This window comes from Sinohyriopsis cumingii, chromosome 18, assembly GCF_028554795.1.
Source record: "Sinohyriopsis cumingii isolate HCF-2022 chromosome 18, ASM2855479v2, whole genome shotgun sequence".
NCBI classification, from domain to species: Eukaryota; Metazoa; Mollusca; class Bivalvia; order Unionida; family Unionidae; genus Sinohyriopsis; species Sinohyriopsis cumingii.
In genome coordinates, this window is record NC_142978.1 from 27,084,379 (window position 1) to 27,106,681 (window position 22,303).

A 22,303-nucleotide genomic window follows, 5' to 3' on the forward strand; every position below is an offset into this window, starting at 1 on the left:
TGATTTTGTAATGCTTGGATAATCTTGTAGGTTAAGGATTGTTGTGAGTTACATTTTGTGAATTTCATGCAATAGTAATCGAACATGTAGTAGCATATGTAAAATAATACGGTAATATTCGACAGACGTTCACATGGTAATTTAAGACTTGCCACTGGAAGCAAGGTCAATGGCCTACCGTACGAAGTCAGAATTTACGCAGTGTGTGGATAGCAACAAGCTCTCAGTAACTTAAGTGAATTGTATGTACCTCTAGAGAGCAGGGTATACAGAATTATGGGGTAATTTTGTCCTTTAAAGAACAGCTGAGAGAAAGATGAGACAGACTTAGGACAGAAATCTGGGGAAAAGAAAGAAGGACAAGGTCAGAATAAAAGGACCAGGAAGTCCATAGGGGGGCAAAGCACAGAGCTTAGGAAGGATGAACTTGGAGACATTGATATACAGTCAAAGGGAAGAAAGGTGATGCAATCAATCATGGACATTGCACTCTTTTCACCTCTCATTATGATGATGAAATAAATCCACCTGTTACGTTCTATTGATATAATCTAACTTGAATTGGAATTGCCGTTATTAATTTGTTCTAATTAAATTTGTTATTTTCTTGTCAAAGGGGGCTCATATTGCTTTATTACTCCCCAGTATTCTTGCTCAGTTCTCTGTTGAAATTCCATTCTTCTTTCACTCCCACCAGGCGATAATATCGAGGTCATCCTCTAGATAACGCCAGCCAAATCCAATTAACCACCCTTCTTACTAAGAAGGCGACGTTACACCAACCATTCCTATTTTTCACTGCTGACTCAAGACCTCTGACCCCACCCCCTATAATTTTTAAAAAAAAAAAACAATTTTAAAATCGCTTTTTAACAATTTCCTGAAACTGATCTGTGGAGCCCAGTACCTGAAGTTCTTAGTAATTATATATATTAATCGTTATAATATCCCTTTTTATATATAAAAAAAATCACTACTTACCCTAATTTTAAAACCAGTGCAATAGAAAATGCACATATTTGGGGGGAGGCTAAGTAATTAAAGATATAATCAACTAAGAAAAAAAAGACTTCACCTCAACTAAAATTACGACATCTGAAAATTATCAAAAGGCACTGTAAATGTAAGACATTACTATATAAAATTGTTTAAAAGTTGAGTCAAACTGCAAAGACCCAGATTTGCCATTGCATAATGCACCAGCTGATATGGGTTTAAGTGGTTTGTGAGGAGTAATCAAACAAGATAGACCCTGTCCTACAAGTGCATTATACAATGATAGATCAGGCTCTATGTTATTTGAAGTTGGACTGGACTTGTAAGCAAATATATACGGTAATCAACACCAAATCATGTCCATGTACAGGAATATCTGCATCGAGTTCAGGACTATAACCTGAACTTGATAACCCTTAGAAATGTTGGCTTAACATAACAAATGCATGGACATGCCAACATCTTATTTTTGTATGGATATTATCTAACCCTGCCCATGGGTAAAGTAAAAAAAGTCCAGCCTTTCTTCCAAGGACAGCATGGAATATATAAAGCCTGTCCAAAGACAAGAAGAAAAATGTCCAGACTTTCTTCCAAGGACAGCAAGGAATATATCAAACCTGTCCAAAGACATTGAGAAAAATGTCCAGCTTTTCTTCCAAGGACAGCATGGAACATACCAAGCCTGTCCAAAGACAAGAAGAAAAATGTCCAGCTTTTCTTCCAAGGACAGCATGGAATATATCAAACCTGTCCACAGACATTGAGAAAAATGTCCAGACTTTCTTGCAAGGAAAGCATATAATATAATCAAGCCTGTCCAAAAACATTGAGAAAAATGTCCAGCCTTTCTTCCAAGGATAGCATGCAATATATCAAACCTGTCCAACGACATTGAGAAAAATGTCCAGTCTTTCTTCCAAGGACAGCATGGAATATATCAAACCTGTCCAAAGACATTGAGAAAAATGTCCAGACTTTCTTCCAAGGGCAGCATGGAATATATAAAACCTGTCCAAAGATATTGAGAAAAATGTCCAGACTTTCTTCCAAGGAAAGCATGTAATATAATCAAGCCTGTCCAACGACATTGAGAAAAATTTTCAGCCTTTCTTCCAAGGAAAACATATAATATAATCAAGCCTGCCCACAGACACTGAGAAAAATGTCCAGACTTTCTTCCAAGGAAAACATATAATATAATCAAGCCTGTCCAAAGACATTGACAAAAATGTCCAGCCTTTCTTCCAAGGATAGCATGCAATATATCAAACCTGTCCAAAGACATTGAGAAAAATGTCCAGACTTTCTTCCAAGGACAGCAAGGAATATATCAAACCTGTCCAAAGACATTGAGAAAAATGTCCAGCCTTTCTTCCAAGGACAGCATGGAATATATAAAACCTGTCCAAAGATATTGAGAAAAATGTCCAGACTTTCTTCCAAGGAAAGCATGTAATATAATCAAGCCTGTCCAACAACATTGAAAAAAATGTTCAGCCTTTCTTCCAAGGACAGCATGGAATATAATCAAGCCTGTCCACAGATAATGTGGAAAATGTCCATTTTTTCATGGAAAGGATACAAAATGTCTCTGCGTAATATTCCATAAACACCACAGGCACCTTCCAGATTCTCATTACCAGGTCTTTCCTTGGAAAGAGGCTGAAAAATTGTTCAAATAATGCAGCCTTTTCTATAAATAGAAAACACAACTTCAATCTGCATGGAAAATATGGAAACTGTACAGTCAGTATCAGAAAGAGGATAATGGTGCATCAATATGAAGGATGTGAAATTATGCCAAATGAATCACACCTGTGTCTGACCAGTGCTATAGCAGATAAGAAAATTACACCTGATGAAGAAAACTTTAATGAAATCCATTGATTCACCAAAGGTTAGTTATCATAAAACTTACCCTATGTCAGCAAAACTTTAGTTGGTTGAGCATCCAACTAATAATCCAAAGGTTGTTGGTTTGCTACCCACCTAGGCCTGCCTTAAGGTGTCCTACCTACTTGGTTACCATTTCCTCAGCATGATATATTCAATTGTTGTTGTTGCTGATATTCAATTGTTGTTGTTGCTGTTGTTGTTCTAGGGTTTAACGCCATTTTTCAGCACAAGATAGGCTATACATGGCGGCCAGTATAACTGGTGGAGGAAGAACCCTGGAAAACCCAGGGAAGAACCACCGACCCACGAAAAGCTACTGGCAGGCTTTCCCACGTACCCATGCTAGCCGAGCCTTGGACTCGAACCCACGAAGACAGAGGTGAGATGGCAGTGATCCGGAACAGTGAATGCTTTAGACCACTCGGCCACTCAGGGCCCCGATATATCTAATAATGTAATAATAATAATAAAGACTTTATTTTCACAGGGTAACTCAATTAGTTACAAATAATGATAAAACTGAGGCCATTCTGATCACAACACAAAGACTTTCTCAGTCACATCCTTTACCTCAAACAATAAATATCAGTAACACCAACATTAAATTCACACAGTCAGTACAAAACCTAGGTGTACCATGATCAGAGTACACCTCCCCACTGCTCTGTACCCTACACTGGCTATCCATTCAATCCAGAATCAAACACAAAATTTGTTCTATGTGCTACGTTTCCCTGATGGACTCCAGTCCAACATACCTATCCGACCTCACCCATGTTTACACACCAGCAAGATACATATGCTCCTCTTCTGACAATCGTATACTCATTATTCCCACTACAAAAACAAAGTCATATGGACAATGTTCTTTTGCATACCAGGGCCAGCAATGTCGAATGAATTGCCCACTGAACTGAACTTAGACACAAAGACATAGTGATCCCATTCAAGAGTGCTCTTAAAACTCACTTATTTCAACTGCAAGAACAAATTTAAAGACCTAATAATGTTCCCTACCTTAAATATTTTCAGCATGTTTTTTATATTTTTTAATTTCATGGTGTTTGTTTTTTGTAATAATATCATTATATATGGGTTTTTATGTTACAGGTGTTGTCTAATGTTGTAAAGTGCTTAGAGCTTCTAAAGATTAGATGCTATACAAAGTCATCATTATTATTATCTAAGATACAACCTAATAATATTTATGTTCACACACTGACACATACACACATGCATACACAGATATACAGTAGTAAACAACTATTCATATAAATGGTAAAAACTGCTTCTGAAATGAAAATGAAGCAAAGGAGGTGGGTGGTGTAACATGTACTTTAATAAGTACATCATTTTTTATGATTTCATCCATCTAATACACCTATTAAGTAAATAAGAGATACTTGGAGCTGATTTAATGTCATGTGGAATGTTATTCCAAACAAGTGCACCTGAAAAATTGAAAGCTATTTTAGAATAGCTTCTTTTATGGATTGGGTACTTTGAAATATTGCACTTTTAATGCTCTTAGATTTGGGTACCAGTAGATTCTCTTTCCTGGATAATGGTGTTTATGTAAGTGGGGGCAGATTTTGTAAAAACCTTGTACATCATTTTAGTCTAACTCAAAAATATTCTTTCATGTATTGGTAATAATCCAAATGTAAGCATTACAGTTTGAACATTTTCTATTTGCTGATCAAGAATTATTTTACATGCCCTTTCTTGGAGTCTGGAAATTTTTCTCATATTTGTAGCAGCTATGTTCCCCCAAATTATACTACAGTAGTCAATATGTGGTTCAATGTAACTTTTGTAAAAAGTAACTCTGTAATATAATGGAATAAAGGCCTTGATATTTTTTAGAAGCCAAAGGTAAGAGTTTATTTTCTTTGAAAAATAATTTATATGATGAGACCATTGCAAGTTAGTATCTACGAATATTCCAACAATTCTATCTAAACATATTATTTACAGATCATTGTTATCTTAGAAAACATGCAGCATATCAGTTTGCAATCTGGCTCTTTCTGCCATGTAGTTATCTGCAAGACCTTTGTTCTGTACCTATTGAGGATCTTATCATTATTATCTATAAAGCTTTGGCCTCACATGTATATATAGCATGTTATTCTGTCATTGGCGGAAACAGGTGCTCTTCAAGGAAATGGAACTGTTTTCATCAGTCACATGTGTCACCTGAAGTATCCTATATAAACAAACCACCTGCATGAGGTATCTCATATTTTTTGTTTGATTATGATTTACTGGTTAACATGTGTTACCTTTTTCCATTGATGTTTTTAGCAGATGTTATTGTTGTCTATCTTTAAAGATGCTATGTATACATGTTAGGCTGAAGGCTTTATGGAAAATAATTAACCCCTCATCCAAGCATTTGTGATAGATGAGGGACATTATTGGAAGCTAGAGGCTGAGCATGTATACACCCACCCATCCTTTGTTGCAAGCTGAGTTTTTACTACAATAGGGTTTTCCCTCCTTGTCTTATATAGACAACAAAACACTTTACTTTAAAATATGAGATACCTCTTGCAGGTATCTTGTTTATATAGGATACTTCAGGTGACACATCATGTGACTGATACAAAAGTTTCCTTTTCTTTGAAGAGTGCCTGTTTCTGCCAATGACAGAATAATATGCTATGTATACATACTCAGTCTACAGCTTTACTCCAATAATGCCCCTCATCCTTCACAAATGCTTGAATGAGGGGTTCATTTTCCTTGCACCATATTTGAAGTCTGTTGAGAGCAGGGTTTTTTCTTTCAGCTTCAGCTTGTGGCTGAGTGGTCTAAAGAGCTCAGTGTTATGTACCACTGCCATCTCACCTCTGTCTGCATGGGTTAGAGTCTCAGGTTCAGCCAATGTTGGTATGTGAGAAAGCTTGACAGCAGCTTCTCGTGGGTCAGTGGTTCTTTCCAGGGTTTTCCCGGATTCTTCCTCCACCATTTATACTGGTCACATTGTAGAGCCTCTTGTGCTGAAAAATAGCATTAAACCCTACAACAACAAAAACATCAACTTCAGCTCGGTTACTTTGAGCATCAAACAAAATAGTGTCATCAGCATACATGTCAGTTGATGAGACTGCATCTCCTATTTTTCGGGGTAGATCATTTATGAACAAAACAAATAACAAATGGTCTAAGTGAGAACCTTGTGGCACTCCACAATTTATTTTAGTTTCAGATAGGTGTCCATTTAATGTTACCTGTTGAGACCTATTGCTCAAGTAGGATGTGAGTACATTCACTACAATGATACATTTTTAACTTTTCAAGAAGAATTTCATGATCTACTAAGTCGAAAGCCTTTCAAAAATCAAATACTACAGTACCAACTAACTTCCCTTCATCTAAGGCTTTGAGCCACTTGTCAGTCAGAGATAAGTGCAGTTTCACAAGAATGATCTTTTCGAAAGCCAGAGTGATTTGCATTGTCTTTTGTGCTCATTGAGATAATTCATAAAAGAATAGTGTATGTGCTCTTCTAGTAATCTGAAACGGGATGGAATAATTGTTATTAGTCTATATTTATTCATGTCATCTTTATGTAGTGGTGTTACTTTGGCAGTTTTCCAAGACCGGGCAAATTGACTTGTTCTCAAATTGTTATTGCACAAAAAGGTATTACTATCAGCAATGTCTTAAGAAGTCTTGGACCTATTATGTCGAGTCCTGTAGATTTAGAAACATCAATGTTTTTGAGGCAATTCAAAACAAACTTTGAACTTGTTTCCGGGATTTCAAATTTAGTATCGTTTGGAAGTTTTGTGGAACAAAAACCTTTTAGTTCTGAATGATCTATGTCTAACTTTTGTCCTGTAATCTTGGAGGCAATGTTTACAAGGAATTGATTGAAAATATTTGCAATGTCATATGGATCATAGACTGGATTCCATCATTAATAAGGGATGATGTATCGGTCTTAACATTCATGCTCCAAATTCCTTAAAAATGTTCAAAATATTTTTGGGGTTGTGTTTTTTTTCCTCATCAATAATTTTTTGGTAGTGGTTTCCTTTGGCTTGTTTCATCATTTTGCATACCTTATTTCTCCAGATTATGTACTCACCTTCATTACCTAACTTCACAGTATCTAAAATTTATGTTGTGACCCAGCCAGACTGATGATCATACTTAACTCTATGTGTCTTCAAAGGTGCATGTTTAACTTCCAAAAACAGACCAGACCAAGTGCTTAAAATATATTCAGTATCATCAAAAATTCCAACAGTATCCCAGGCTATTTGTTCTAAATCCTAAAAGAAATTTTCACCATTGAAAGTTTTAAATGACTTGTATGTGACAGATTTATGAACATTCTTTTCTCTCACATTGTTGCTAGTTTTCTTTTGAGAAAAAAATTGCAAAATTATCACTTAAACCAATTTTTGGAACAGAAATTCTTCAAACATTTCTTTAGTACATGTCTTTGTGTATATATGGTCTCTAAGTGTTTTTGAACTGGATATTACCCTTGTGGGTTCACTGAGTAATTGTAAAATCCCTAAAGGTTAAACAAAAAACAATCAATATTTCTTTATTTGTTCATTTAGAAGGTCCCTATTTATGTTACCTAACATGTACTATTCTTTCTCTTCAGTTATAACTTTCTCTATTCAAAATTCAAAATCTTCATTCCTGTCAATATTTGAGAATAGATACCTGTTCATGAAACCCACTAGATAGGGTCTGGCTTTTTCTGGAGTGATCTAAATCCATATTGATTCAATTTTTTCGGATTCAAGATCCATCCTGTTTTTTTTTAACTGTACCATTTTTTACATAATGTGGTGAATGTACAACAAACCAACTTACCCTGGGATGCTTGATGTTGCCTTGGCAAGTCTGGCTCCAATCTTTGAAAGTCCTTTTGCATAGGTGCTCTCCACTTCTGCCCTGAAATAGGTGGTAATGGTATAGAATATTTCTTTCCAAAAAAGATTTCTGTGAATGGAATAGATGTTTTGTGTTTATCTGAGTACATGATCATCTGCATGGCCATATTTTCCAATGAGTCTGGATAATTAGGAACCTATTACACTAAAAATATCTCAGATTTTCTACCTGAAGTTTAGGTCATTTTATTCTTTGTATTATTGCTCACTTTGTATCAATCAATTTTTCACTTAACATAAAGCAGACATTGAGGATATACCAAAATTTCCTGAGAATAAGACTTGTTTAATCTTGAAGGACAATCTGATCATTTCCTCACATCCGATGACTTTCTAACCTAGTTTTTAAGAACACAAAGATTTTCAGTTTACAATTTTAACATGAGGCCCAAGCTTGCATGATATCACTAACCTGACATAATTTAACAGCTGACCATTTCACAAAGTAGCTTGGTGGTATTGATAAACACATTCTATGTAAACTATATCCAAAACTTTATATCATAGATCCATTTCAATTAGGCTACTACTAGTCTGATTAAAAAAATCTTTCCACAAATAAATGTATAATCTTATCTGTAATCAGAGTCACCCAAGTGTTTTAAAAGCTAAGTTTATCCATGACACTTTAATTTGTTGTCACGAGACATTGAATTATAACTCACAGTTGGGGGGGGGGGGCATGGGTTTCTTTATTCTTGGTAATTAAATCTGTAAATATTTCAGGAGAAAAGCATTCTGAGGTATGTTTTTATCAAAACCCACTTATATAATTAAAATATATAAATTACAAATAATTTAAAAGTACTGGCAATGAATGTTTATGTATACAGCCCATAATATAATACACAATTCATTTGACAGCATACACACGACAAATGTCTCAGGTACTTGAAATATTTCTTTCTACTCAGAATCATGATATCTGCTCTGTAGACAATGACTTTCACATAAGCATCTCAAAATGGAGCTAATGTACCAAATTCTTTTTTCAACACCTTTGTATCAACATGCATTACAGTACCACTCATTTGATACAGAGTGAAAAAGGGATGGCATGTTTACATGTAACTGACTATGCTGGTAAATCAGTTGTGGAACAATCTATTCTTGATACTTGGCTGAACATTTATGGAAGCCATTGCATTTCATTTTAAAATGTCAACAACAAAAACAAAATTTTTTAAAAAATGGATGTAAATAGAGATCAGAGTATTCTGTTGTTGTTGTTGTTGTTATTGGGTTTAATGCCATTTTTCAGCACACGATAGGCTATGTTTGGCAGCCAGTATTAATGGTGGAGGAAGAACCCGAGAAAACTCCAGGAAGAACTTCCGACCCACGAGAAACTACTGGCAAGCTTTCTCACATACCCACATTGGCCGAATCCTACTCGAACCCACGCAGACAGAGGTGAGATGGCAGTGATCCGTAACGGAAAGTGCTTTAGACCACACGGCCACTCAGAGCCCCTTCAGAGTATTCTTCTGGCATGCTTGTGGCAAACATTTTCACTTTGTCACACACTTCTGGTAAGTTTGTGGCAAACATTTACACGTTGTCACACACTTCTGGCATGCTTGTGGCAAACATTTACACTTTTTCAAACACTTCTGGAACGCTTGTGGCAAACATTTACATCTTGTCCCACACTTCTAGCAAAACGGAATGACTCAGAAAGTATTTCCTCAGGATGTATACACTAAGGCACGGTAAAAATAAGAGGATAAATGTATCTCATGATCAAACTGGCAAACTTATTTTATCATGAGTTGCTGGAAAAAGTCTTAGGTTCCAAGGAATGTTATCGCCAGGGGCAGATGTAGGAGATCAGCACCCACTTCCCTTGGAAATCATGTATAATAGAGCCTCTGAAAACCAAATCCAGCTCCAGGCCTTCACGAGTGGCTTAACTAAGCCCAGCAGAACCTGTTTAAACAGACTGGAGAAGGGATGACAGGTGAGCTTCTTTCGCCTCAAAACCAGATGCTTCGGGCAGATGGGGCTCATTAAACTTGGGTGGTCACCCATCTAGGAGAAGGAAAACTCCGACTTCAAACCTTCGCTGCCTTGCAACTATACCCTCTCATGGGAAACTCTAAGGGAGTAAACCCCAACTGAAAATCCGGAGAAACAGTCCCTAAGGCAACTTGGCATTGCTTTCAGCAGCATCTCAGCAACTCCTGCGACGTAGCTGGTTCCATGACGTGGAGAGGGGGAATCAGCTACATGGGCAACAAATGATTCTCCATTACACCCTGTCCAGACTTGCACCCTGGAGAGAACCCTCCAGCTTCAATTCACAGCATTGAGACAACATAGGAACCAGCAGTTTACCAGTTATAAGTCACCGCTCGATTGGCATAGTCAGACGCAAGGGGTTGCTTCCAACAGTGTGTGAGATCAACAGGTCTCACTGGACAGCCAATAAGGTGCCATCCCACCACAGTTTGCCTGCCTTGCTGGGTGCATAGGGCTTAAGGTACATGAGTACCTGACAAGCGGACTCCAACTACTGCACCAAGAAATAACGAAAGAAAACCAACAAGGAAACCTCCAATCCTCAAGCTAGGTACCTGGAATGTCCAGACCATGCTGACCATGCTGACTGGGCTCTCAGATGACCTCCAGGCAATCAGCGATGTCTGAAAGACTTCAGTCATCAACAACGAACTTGCAAGACTCCAGGTCGACATCGCCTCACTACAGGAGACACAGCTACCAGATTCTGGGCCCCTCAAAGATAAGAACTACATATTCTTCTGGCAAGGAAAGAGTGTTGACAAAGCCAGAGAGTTTGGTGTTGGATTTGCCATCAGGAACACTCTGCTGGAAATGCTAGATAGAATGCTGCCAACATGGAAATGGAAGACTGCTATCCCTCTGCCGCCACACCACAACTGGGCCTAACATCTATTTTGGGGAATTTTCTATATTGCTGGTATTTTATTCTTTATATTTAAGTGCAAAAGAGATGATGTCTGTTTACCCATGGCATTTGATGATGGTTCCCATAAGCACTCAGACCTGTATTTAAAATAAAATGTTCCACAACTCCTGGGCCAACATAGTGGATTGTAAGGAAACTGACCAACCTTTTTCAGCATGTATCAAAAAATCAGTTTTGCCCTGTTCATATGCACTGATAAAAATGGTATTGAAATCATTCATGCATGAAACAACTTCAGCAATTTTAGCTTTATTTTGAGATGCTCATTTGAAAATTCACTGTACTACAAAGTAGATATCATTCATGACCCTGAGTGGAACGAACTATATATATATATATATATATATATATATATATATATATATATATATATATATATATATATATCAATAGCAACTTTCAAACTTTATCTCACCAAACCCATCAAAACTTGCTTCCAAATATTTAAGAATCTCAAGTGTGGCAAACTTTAAAAAAAAATAATTCTGTGCAAATAAATTTTAAAACTTTTGAATAGTTTTTACAAGAAACATGTTTTTATGGGAGCAACATCAATATTAGAGCTTAAACACAATTACTTCCAGGCAAATATCTGTAACTGTGAAAGGACATTCTGATCATTAGTTCCATCACAACACACATTTTACACAAACCTACATTTTCTCTATAAATATTTATATTTTCCTAATACTTTTATTTAGCATCAACTTATCTATTTTAATGCCTAAAATGTAATTGTTGTATTGAGACTTATGAATTTATACATACAACTTATTTATATATGTTGTTTATAATTTTTTAAATAATGACCATAATATGTACAAGGTTTCATAACAATCCATAAAAAATCCCTCAAGTGGGACTGAACCCCTACTGTACGAATTTCCAACTGTTCAAGATAAGACATTGCTTCTTTTTAACTGCTTAATGCTGAAAACATCTGTGATATTTTTAGTGATATGGCCTTAACAGACAAAAAAGTTATTCTCCAGTTGTTTTTTGATTTAGAACAACCTAGATTACATTTTGGTCTATGACCAGCAGAGCTAAAACCTGAAAGAGAAACTGCAGGTCTTGTTATGTTAATGAAATTGTGTCATATACTGCACTGAGCTACAAGTCAAAACAAGCAATAACTCTATTTGAAATAAATGAAGGAGAGGCTGTGAAATGCATTTCAGTCTTAACTGCTCAAAAATATTGCTTATTTTATATGTTCATTATAAATTTCCTCTGTCATTTCCAAACACATTAAACTCTAGACAGCTCAAAATGGGACATTACTCATTTATATAAAAAAGATTAAAATAGCTTTATTTATCCTTGCAAATACATGTACATAAAACTATGTCTGTTTGGTACAAACTTGTGTATTATCATTTCTAACCTGTAAAATTTGTCTTGCTGGTTGGAAAAATAACGTTAAAAAATTTAACTTTTAACACTACACTGTTACATGTGATGACCGATGTGATGACCATTACATTTAGGTCCAACTCAACATTAGAAGAAGTATTCTAGTGAGGTGTAGCCAAAACATGTTTGCAAGAGTAGCAATAAAATGACTTTCAAAAATGGGTTCTATTCTGGCCAAATTGGATGTCAGATTGCAACCAATTTCATTCATGACCAACCTGACCATCCATGTATGACAAGATTTTCAATAGGGCTTTGGTGTCCATATTGGATGTCTCAACACCAGCATTTTCATTTAGGATCAACTACAGATGGGATGGATGTGTGTAAAGTTTCATGGTAATCCTACAAGTGGTTTAGAAGGAGTAGCAATAATAAGCTTGTGCTAATTTGACGGATACAGAAAAAAGACAATGCCATATACTCTTCTGTTGATTCAACCACAACTTCATCATTCATGTCATTCAATATATATACATCGGATTCGTAGGGAAATATTTACTTATGCTCATTCAATTTTCCTTGTTTTTTATTTGTCCTCCATTTCTTTGAAATTTACAGAACATGTAATTTACACCCTATCCAAGTTAGTTATCATGTTTCATCATGTGGCAAACTTGCATCATCTGCAGTGATTTGCATGAATTCATGATGTCTAATTTTATATCCCTAAGTGGTCATAAGACTGGAATGCATAAAACCATTCTGAGACGTCATTCATGAAAGACGGTATATTTTTTTCATAAAGTTCCTAGTACAAAGTCAGGACACACTAAAATGAACTGTGATACAGGCTTTGGTGTAGTTCTACCAGTATAAGTTTCATGACAGAATGAACTGCAATTCAGTGGCAGCACACAGTCCCATTAAGCATTGTATACATGTTTAAATATACCTTAACTGGATCTAGCTTTTGTTATTTACAAATCTGCAGCCATTCAATAAATGTTGCCATGGACATTACCCATTTAGGCAATCTTCAGGCTAGTTCTTTAGAATGTCCTCCTTTAACAGATTGCTAAGCCCTTTATGCTATATTTTTAATGAAATAAAACAATATTTCTTGAAGTGTTTTTGTCATTTCTGTCAGTTTTTTGTGTTGATCTGATAACACTGTATCCTTCACTGAAGCGATACTATGATAACCCTTTCTGTGCGTGTGTGTGTGTGATTTGGTTTTTGAACATAGCTATAACAATTTTTCAATCATATCACTATGATGTCTGCAGTATGGCAGTTTATAGGGATGTCTCGCACATGATGTTCCAGCCATTCACATTATCCTGACACCAGGCTGACCAGTCCTAACACTAACCTCTTAATGCTGAGTACCTACTGAGGCAGCTGTAAGTACCATTTTGTTTAGTCTTTGGTATGACTCTGCTGGGGTTCAATCCCGTGACCTACCAAATCCAAGGAGGACGCTCTAACCACTAAGCCATTGGAGTGCTCAATAATCCTTTCTCTTTGTCTGTCTAATAACAGAATTCTGTAAGGGAATAGTTGTACCATAATATTTTCTCTGGGTCTGCCAGTTAGCAGAATTCTGTTAAGCTGGGATGCATGATATTTTCTCTGGGTCTGCCAGTTAGCATAATTCTGTTAACACATTAACCCCTAGCGATGACTTTACGGGGCAGGAGGTAGTAACCTACTGCCGAGCTCTGTAGCGTCATGGTTATGCATGATACACTAACGTGGATGGTATTATAGAAAGGTAGACAGATGTAGCTCTACAATGATACCAAAGAATCTGGAATATCTAGTTGCACTACAAAATACAGATAGAAAAACCTCATTTTTTGGACCCAACTTTTTTTAACGCAAAATTTACCAGTGGTCGGAATCCCATTTTTGTGTCCGGATTTTAGACTTTTTGGTCTCAGATCTAAGGCAAACCAGTATGAACTGCAAGCAGACAGATGAGCCTTTGCAAAAAGTAGGATAAGATGGGCATTTGGAATAAAGAGTGGTCTCCATACGAAAATAATGGCTCCGTTTAGCAAAAAAAAAGAAAAAGAAAAAAAACAAAACAAGTCCAACTTTTACCCTTCTGCTCATGCGCGAGTCAAATAGCCAACGAAAATTCTAACACAACTAGGCAGTATGTCATTGAAAGATGACCGGAGATTTGGTGTTTTCGAGTCTATTCAGAAATAGCTTTCAAAATGTGTTTCCTACTCGATTTTCAGGCAAAAATGGCAAAAACCTCCAGGGGTTAATGTGTTAAGGAGGGCTGCATGACAATATTTTCACTGGGTCCGTTTATTAGCAGAATTCTACTTAGGAGGAATTTCAAAAACAGAAATTTTATTGCATTTTTTTTGGATCAGCCTCTTAGCAGAATTCTGTTAAGGAGGGGCTGGGAGATATATTTTCTCTGTGTTGGCCTGATAGCTTAATTCTGCTAAGGAGAGATTGTGTGATATTATTTTCTGTGAACCTCTGATACCTCAATTCTGTTTAGGTGGGAAAGTATATTTTTCTGGGTCTGTTGGACCCATTCTGTTCAAAACAGTTATATGATATGATGCATTGAATGTAACAGAACTAAAAAGTTCAAGAAAATTACAAAATCTAGGTCTTAATCATTAACTGGCACTATATACCAGCATGCTAAGAGTATTCAAGAAAATATTTACAAAACTTAATGTTATGGAACCAGTCAAATGCAAGTGGAAGTTGTTCATCATTCAGTTTTGTGAGAATATAGAAAAGACAGTGAAACTGATACCATTTAACCAGTGCATGTTGTTACTACCAGTATGTAGGCAAATATAAAAAATCATAAATTTGCAGTCCTATCAACGGATTGTTGTAACACAACCAGAAAATGAGTGGTTATAATAAGAAAATCCCTTTTTTTTAAAATAGATGCATTCACATAGCGTGTTTTCAGTTGTATCATTTCGGTTGGAAAGAAGGATCTACTTCAGTTATATATTGCCTCTAATGCTTCAATGTGTTGTCCGTGAATAGTTAAAGTAATGCTTTACTGGCAACAATGAAATCATGACAAATAGTATGGTACGAAGACTCTTTTCCAATTGCTCCAATGTACATGTTACGGGGGGCTATTTCAAAGAAGTTTAGAAATATTTTTTACTGCAATTTTACAACAAACTTTCAGAATATAAAATAAAAATATTGAGAATGTATAGCAACAGCAGCATCAGATCAACAATAAAGATTCCTTTAACATCAAATGCTTTGTTCAAAAGTCACTGTAAGCAAGTTGGCATTCCATTGAGTATACATAAAAGCCAAGAGGTGCATAAAGAATCAATATTATATATTGCAAATGAAAATGTAACAAAATATATATCTAGGACTATAAAAATATCTTAAAGTACATGTACTAATAAAATACAGACCCAATAAACTGAACAATACATCGTACATAAATATACCATTTTGGCAGCCAATTTTGTCAAGAAAGTTAAAAAATTAACGGACAATGAAGAAGCTGAATACAAAATATTATTAACAGATGTGGTGTAGCTACTTCCACATACAAATGGAACTAAGCAGCATTCTCTTTAACAAATCTATATCATCAAGTTCCAAGAGTTTTTTCAATCCCATTGTAAATAACTGCCAAAATAATACTGTCATTTCCATGTGAAGTCAGTCATTGAAGCCTCTCACAATGCCCTGCCAGAAACAGTTCATATGATATCAGACAGGCCTTGGATGTAAACATTCCTAGTTACTCAGCTTGTGATACCTTCTATGATGCAAACTTTCACAACTGCAAAATAGCTGTAAAGTATATAATAAGGTCTGCTGCTCCCATGCGTTGTTGTTGTTGTTGTTGTTCTGGGGTTTAACGCCATTTTCAGCACAAGATAGGCCATATATGGCGGCCAGTATAACTGGTGGAGGAAGAACCCTGGAAAACCCAGGAAAGAACCACCGACCCACGAGAAGCTACTGGCAGGCTCTCCCACGTACCCACGCTAGCCGAGCCTTGGACTCGAACATACGCAGACAGAGGTGAGATGGCAGTGATCCGGAACGGTGAGCGCTTTAGACCACTCGGCCACTCGGGGCCCCCCCATGCGTTGAAGAAACTGTGTTATTAACAGTAATGTAATGAAAATGAGTGACTGTTGTTCTAGACACTTTATTAAAGTTGAAAACTTAAACAATTTCTTTTTTACTGTTGTTTTGTTTCAGGATTTTATCAGTTTATTTGAAAATTGATAGGTATATAATAAAAATATCATTATCACAGTAGTCTGATCACATCTCACTGTGAGTATGAAAATCTGGATCATGACTCAACAGTTCATGTCTCCTAATGATACAGAGGTTTTATGATGCTGACAACTTGACAGTATCAGGCAATCAGGATCTCATTACTGCGATATATATATATATATATATATATATATATATATATATATATATATATATATATATATATATATATATATATAAGAGGGAGAGATAGATAAAGTGAGAGATAGATAACAGTACTTATAAAACTAGGTTTTAAGTTTCTTTCTACCATCAACACTTACCTTTCATGAATAATGAGGGCAACTTCTTTGCAGAAATCACTTCCCTGCCGGACATGCTTCTTTAGTTCCTCAAAACCTGCGTGACCCTGAAGCAAAGAAAGCACTTTTAAACAACAAAAAGGATGTGCATAATTCTGGTTAGATTACAAAATAAAGAAACACAGGTGAAATCTGTCTACAAAGAATAATCCCAGACAGGTGCCCTTTATAGAAAGGATTCTAACAATGTTTCCTGCTCTTACTACTTCATTATCACATACTATAAATCAGGTCATTTGAATGCCTTTAAATTTTATCAACATTCTGCATATAAATGGACTATTTTTAGTCAAGTAAATTTATGTAGATTGTGTGGATGCTTCAAACCACAAATTTAAAGACACAAAGAACAATAAACCCCTGTGAAAACAACTCGACCTAATCCTCAATACATAAATTTAAGAGTCAAAGAAAATCTTAGTTTTTGAAAAATCACAAATATTTTGGTCCACAAAAAATAATTCACAATATCTGCCACACAAAAAGTTGGCAGACTCATCAATAACATTACAGCAACACAGACAAGTGCTCAATAATAACATTATAATAAGACAGACAAGTGCTCATCAAAAACGTCATTGAAAAATAGACAACTGCTCATGAATAACATCACTACAAGATACAGAAGTATTCAAACCACAAATATTTAAACCCACATAAATAAAAATGACAGAAAAGTACTCATCTATGACATCACTGCAAGATAACTTCACTGCAAGAAAGACATATGCTCATCAATAATGTTACTGCAAAAGAGACAAGTGCTCATCTACAGCATCACTACAAGACATAAATGCTCATCAATAATGTTCTGCAAGAGACAAGTGCTCATCTATAACATCACTACTGGTTAACATCACTGCAAGACAGACAAGTGCTCATCTATGACATCAATGCAAAATAACATCACTGCAAGAGAGACATACACATGTATGCTCATCAATAATGTTACTGCAAAAGACAAGTGTTCATCTGTGACATCACTACAAGATAACATCACTGCAAGAGAGACAAGTGCTCATCAATAATATTTTGCAAGACAGACAAGTGCTCATCTATAGCATCACTACAAGATAACATCACTGCATGACAGATAAGTGCTCATCAATAATGTTCTGCAAGAGAGACAAGTGCTCATCTATAACATCACTAAATGAGAGACAAGTGATCATCAACAATATATACTGTATTTGTCATCAAAAAATTCTGGCTTTGGTGTAGAATACTCAAAACTCAATTTACATATTGCATTTTATTTACAGTGTACACAATATAGGTCACACTCAGATTATATTTCAGTTAAAAAATTAGCATATTGAATATATATTTAAAAAAATTATATGAACATACAAAATCAAAACCCATATAAATACTGTATCCCATTCCATCTTAACTGTCCAAGAGATCTTATGTCGTGCTAAAAAGAGCTGCAAACTTTTTCATAAACTTTTTTAGATTTGTAAAAACAAAAAAAATGACATTTTCCTTGGTACTTAAATTCATGATTGGGTAAAAGTTTCAACTACTATACCACCAAATAAGATTCATTGTTCAATGTATCTCTAAATTTAATGTTTGTTTCAAGTACAATAACCATGAAATTGGTATGCCACTAAAAATAATGACTTTACAGGAAATCACAGTAACCAATTATCAGCAAGTTAGTGGTGAATGGTGCATTACTTTTGCAAAAAACCACTAACATAAAAAAATATGGTGTCTCTTACAGAAAGTTTTATGATTATGTTAGAGGATTACATTTTTTACCAGGACAAATAACATTCATTCATGTTAAAACTCTCAGAATATATCCTACCATATACATGTCAATCAAACTGCATGCCAAACTATCCTAATCCAGTCTGAAAATTATAATATTTGGTTAAAAAACCTAAGAAGAAAAATAAATCTGGAAAGATCTGCTGATGTGGTGAGACTATCTGCTTTTATCTCATACTGCCCCTATGCAAACAGTGTTGACTTTGATTTACCAACCCGTTATGTGAGGTAAATCATGGTTATTCATATAGGGATATGCTCTATTATAATCTACTTGCAATATATATTGCAATATATATTGGTACAGTTATTTTTGGGTGGTACATGTTTTTTTGTGATGGTATACACAGGTAAATACATTAGATACAAATACAGTATATGAATTTGTGCAACATGTATACTACATGGCAATATCTCAGATATATACATTTTGTGTCCTGGTTCATAAATAAATAAAATCTGAAGGACTTGGCAGTAAAATGCAGGCTATGTAATAACTAAAACAGCATCGTATATTTATCTGCATCATCATCAAAATCCATCTTACAAAATATGTTGGCAATTAAAATAACTCAAATGGCACAATCTTTAAAGTAAAACTTTATATTTATTTCTATCAAAAATTAAATCCATCTAGATATATCAGCTTAATGGATTATCAATGGTTGAGCAGGTGAGTAATCTGCCTAAACATACATATACTTTATTTAAATACCTAAAATGTAAACATTTTTCCACCCAAAACCTATTGCTTTCTGACATAGGATAATGTTTGGGAATCCAAAACCTACTGCTTTTTGATCCAGAATAAGGCTGGGAATCCAAATACTAGTTAAGCTGTATTCTGCGAATACAAAATTATCTAAGATCTGACTACATTTTATTATGAAGTGTAAATCACATGTATGATTTGATCTCAATATATGTACTGTTCCATGCTTATCTGTATGGATAGCTAAAAATGGCTACAACAACTCAACTTATTTTCCAAAACCATTGATAATACAACTACAAATGCATTACTGTATTACCTTTGCAAGAACTTCTAGTGGATAAGGAAGGAACAAGGGTGATATCCATGTTTGCAAAGAATCAGGAATGATTGTGTAAACTGTGCTAAAGCGATGACCTTTCTGCCTTTCCTGACAGGTTTTACACTTCTGACACAACTGATGAGCCATGAAAATGAGGCTAATGTCATGAAAAGGATTAGATGTATATTATGGTATAGCAGTCAAATGTTAAATTCTTAGCTCTCCCATGTCTATGGAATGAAATCTTCCAGAATGCCCTGAGCATATGTCTGTACACATTAGTGTCTTCAATTTGAAGCCAATCCTGATGTCATCATAATGGTATCCATGCTGTCCTGACACACTACCAAATAATGAATATAAATTCCATTCTCAAAGTATTGGGCTCCGATCAGTTTTGAACTTGGAATTACTTTTATAGTGTGCACTATCCTATTACCAAATTCCAATCAAATTAATATATTTCCTTATTTCAAAGCAGATCTCACTGAAGACTGAAGCACTGAAGAGGTTGAAGATTATAGCACTGAAGAGGCTGAAGATTAAAACACTGAAGACGCTGAAGACTGAAGCACTGAAGAGGTTGAAGATTGTAGCACTGAAGAGATTGAAGATTGTAGCACTGAAGATATACTTGTCTGTCTTGTTAATTCTACAAACAAAACTGCAATAATCATTTATTATTATTAACAGGCTACAACCTTTTAAAGATTGAAGAGAAAATGTCACAAACTTGAATGCAGGCCAATATTTATTTCCACCACTTATTATCCAGAAATGTATTACCTCTTCAAACAACGTAATTAAAACTTACATAATCTATACACCATAACTGTATAAGAAACTGAACAGTCCTGACAACTATATAAGAAAGTGAACATTCCATGGAACCTGATTCAACATTATTAATACAGATAAGACCCCCTGTGATCAGAATGGAACCTGATTAACTTAGCAGAGATACCATGAAGTATTATTCCATAGTAGTTAATAAACATCCCAAAAATCTGTATCCAAAAGATATCAAGAACATCCGCCATGACCACACAACAAGCTAATGTTAATCAGAGCCAAACTGGGCTTATCTGAAATCTAAGGATACAAAGAAGCAGGTATATTATGAAAATGATTATTTTAAAGTTGTCATCGGCTAAAGACACTTAGAAGTATGATATTACACAAATTGCTGACTTTATCTTTCATATGGCATATGTTTGTATTTGAGAGTGGTTTCATTTCAGTAATGGTCACAACAATAGATTTGTCTGTACTAACAAAAACATATGGGTCACTGCTAAATCTGGTGTCTGTTAGAATATGCGTTCTGTGCCTAAAATCTGCTGTTTTGATGATCTTATAAGCTGGAATAGTAGAAACTTCCACATTTCCTCATTGCATCCTCTTAAAACGAATTACTTTAACTGCTTCATCAGAAAATTCTGCACAACTGCTTGAAACTTAATGAAGCTTACAGGTATTGGAAAAACTACTTAATTAAAAGCTTATCACTTTAAGTGGGTAAGATATATGTATAGTGTCACACACTAACCACAAAAGAATTTAAAAGATATACATCTGGAGTCATCAATTAAGCTAAAAATATCTTTATAATAAACCACAAAGCATTACTACAAATAATGAAGCTACTTAACTCTCCAATTAAACCGGATTTGGGCCATGTTTTTTTTTCTCCACATGTATACATTCATACATACATTTCGATTTCCAGTCAAATGCAGTATCCAAAACAATCTTGTCAGCTGGTAGACATCAATATGAATCTTAAGGCATCATCAATCTTCATCAAATATTAACATATGCATCAATCCACTGCTGAATATATTTATCATGCTTTCTACATTGGAAAATGAAGTCAGATCTTTTATACATCCCAAATTGTGTGCAAGTAAACAAGTCCATGATCTTTAGATGAGTTGCTGAATCTGAAACCACCTGACACCATACACCAACATGAAGTCAGCAGCCATAGCAAAGAAACTTGCAGTCAGGCCCTCAACTTCTTTCCTCCACTCTGTATGTAAACAGAGCACTGCAGAAACTCGGCTAAACTGATATGGCAGTTAAACATGCACAGGCAACTGAATACAGCATAAACTCAATAGTACAAACTAGATTTTTACAAATAAATAATTGCAAGTACATTTCAGCAAAAATATTTAAACAGGGGAGAAAGGGATGTAACCCAGAACTTTAACAATGAAATTTTTTTATTTTCACATTTATGTTGCTAAATGTATTGCAATATGGTAGCATTTTAGAGTGGAAACTTAATCAGGATATACCCGGTAAGATGAAAACCATATCCACTTAGGACCAACTAGACATCATAAGAGGTGTTCTATATGACCAGATATCAGCAGCAATAAGAGTTTCCAGATGACTATTTCGGTGGCCATATTGGAGGTAAGATTGGCAACATTTTTATGACCAACTAAGAATAACAAGTTTTTCACTAAAAAAACCTCATGCTGACCCTAATTGAGCATTTGTTAGCCCCAAGGTTCCACAATGATTCATTCAATAGAACATAACCTGCCACATATTTTCAGTTTGAACAAATTCTCCCATGAAGCAAAATAGCTGTAAAGTTTATATTCACTGCAACAAAAAGCAGAAGTCATATTTGTGATTGTAAAATTTCTGATGAATGTCTACGTATTACTCCTGACACATTCAACATAACATCACAAGCTGTCACATTTTGCGGTTCTAGAATAA

The 22,303-nt window shown here is 35.3% G+C and overlaps 1 protein-coding gene across 3 annotated transcripts in view; it reads right to left on the bottom strand.

Annotated features, from left to right (window-relative positions):
- LOC149776268 (nostrin-like) overlaps nucleotides 1-22,303 on the bottom strand; it is a 136,389-nt gene that overhangs the window by 87,357 nt on the left and 26,729 nt on the right. The window contains exons 1-4 of one of the 3 annotated variants that reach the window (XM_089942700.1): nucleotides 21,280-21,533; nucleotides 19,562-20,216; nucleotides 16,713-16,798; nucleotides 7,741-7,821 (exon numbers count right to left, since the gene is read on the bottom strand). In XM_089942700.1, coding sequence (XP_089798826.1) covers nucleotides 7,741-7,821; nucleotides 16,713-16,798; nucleotides 19,562-19,711 — 317 coding nt within the window. In that variant the 5' untranslated portion in view covers nucleotides 19,712-20,216; nucleotides 21,280-21,533. Of the gene's footprint in view, nucleotides 1-7,740; nucleotides 7,822-16,712; nucleotides 16,799-19,561; nucleotides 20,217-21,279; nucleotides 21,534-22,303 lie in introns of those variants that run through there. The other 2 variants (XM_089942702.1, XM_089942701.1) reach the window with 2 other exon arrangements.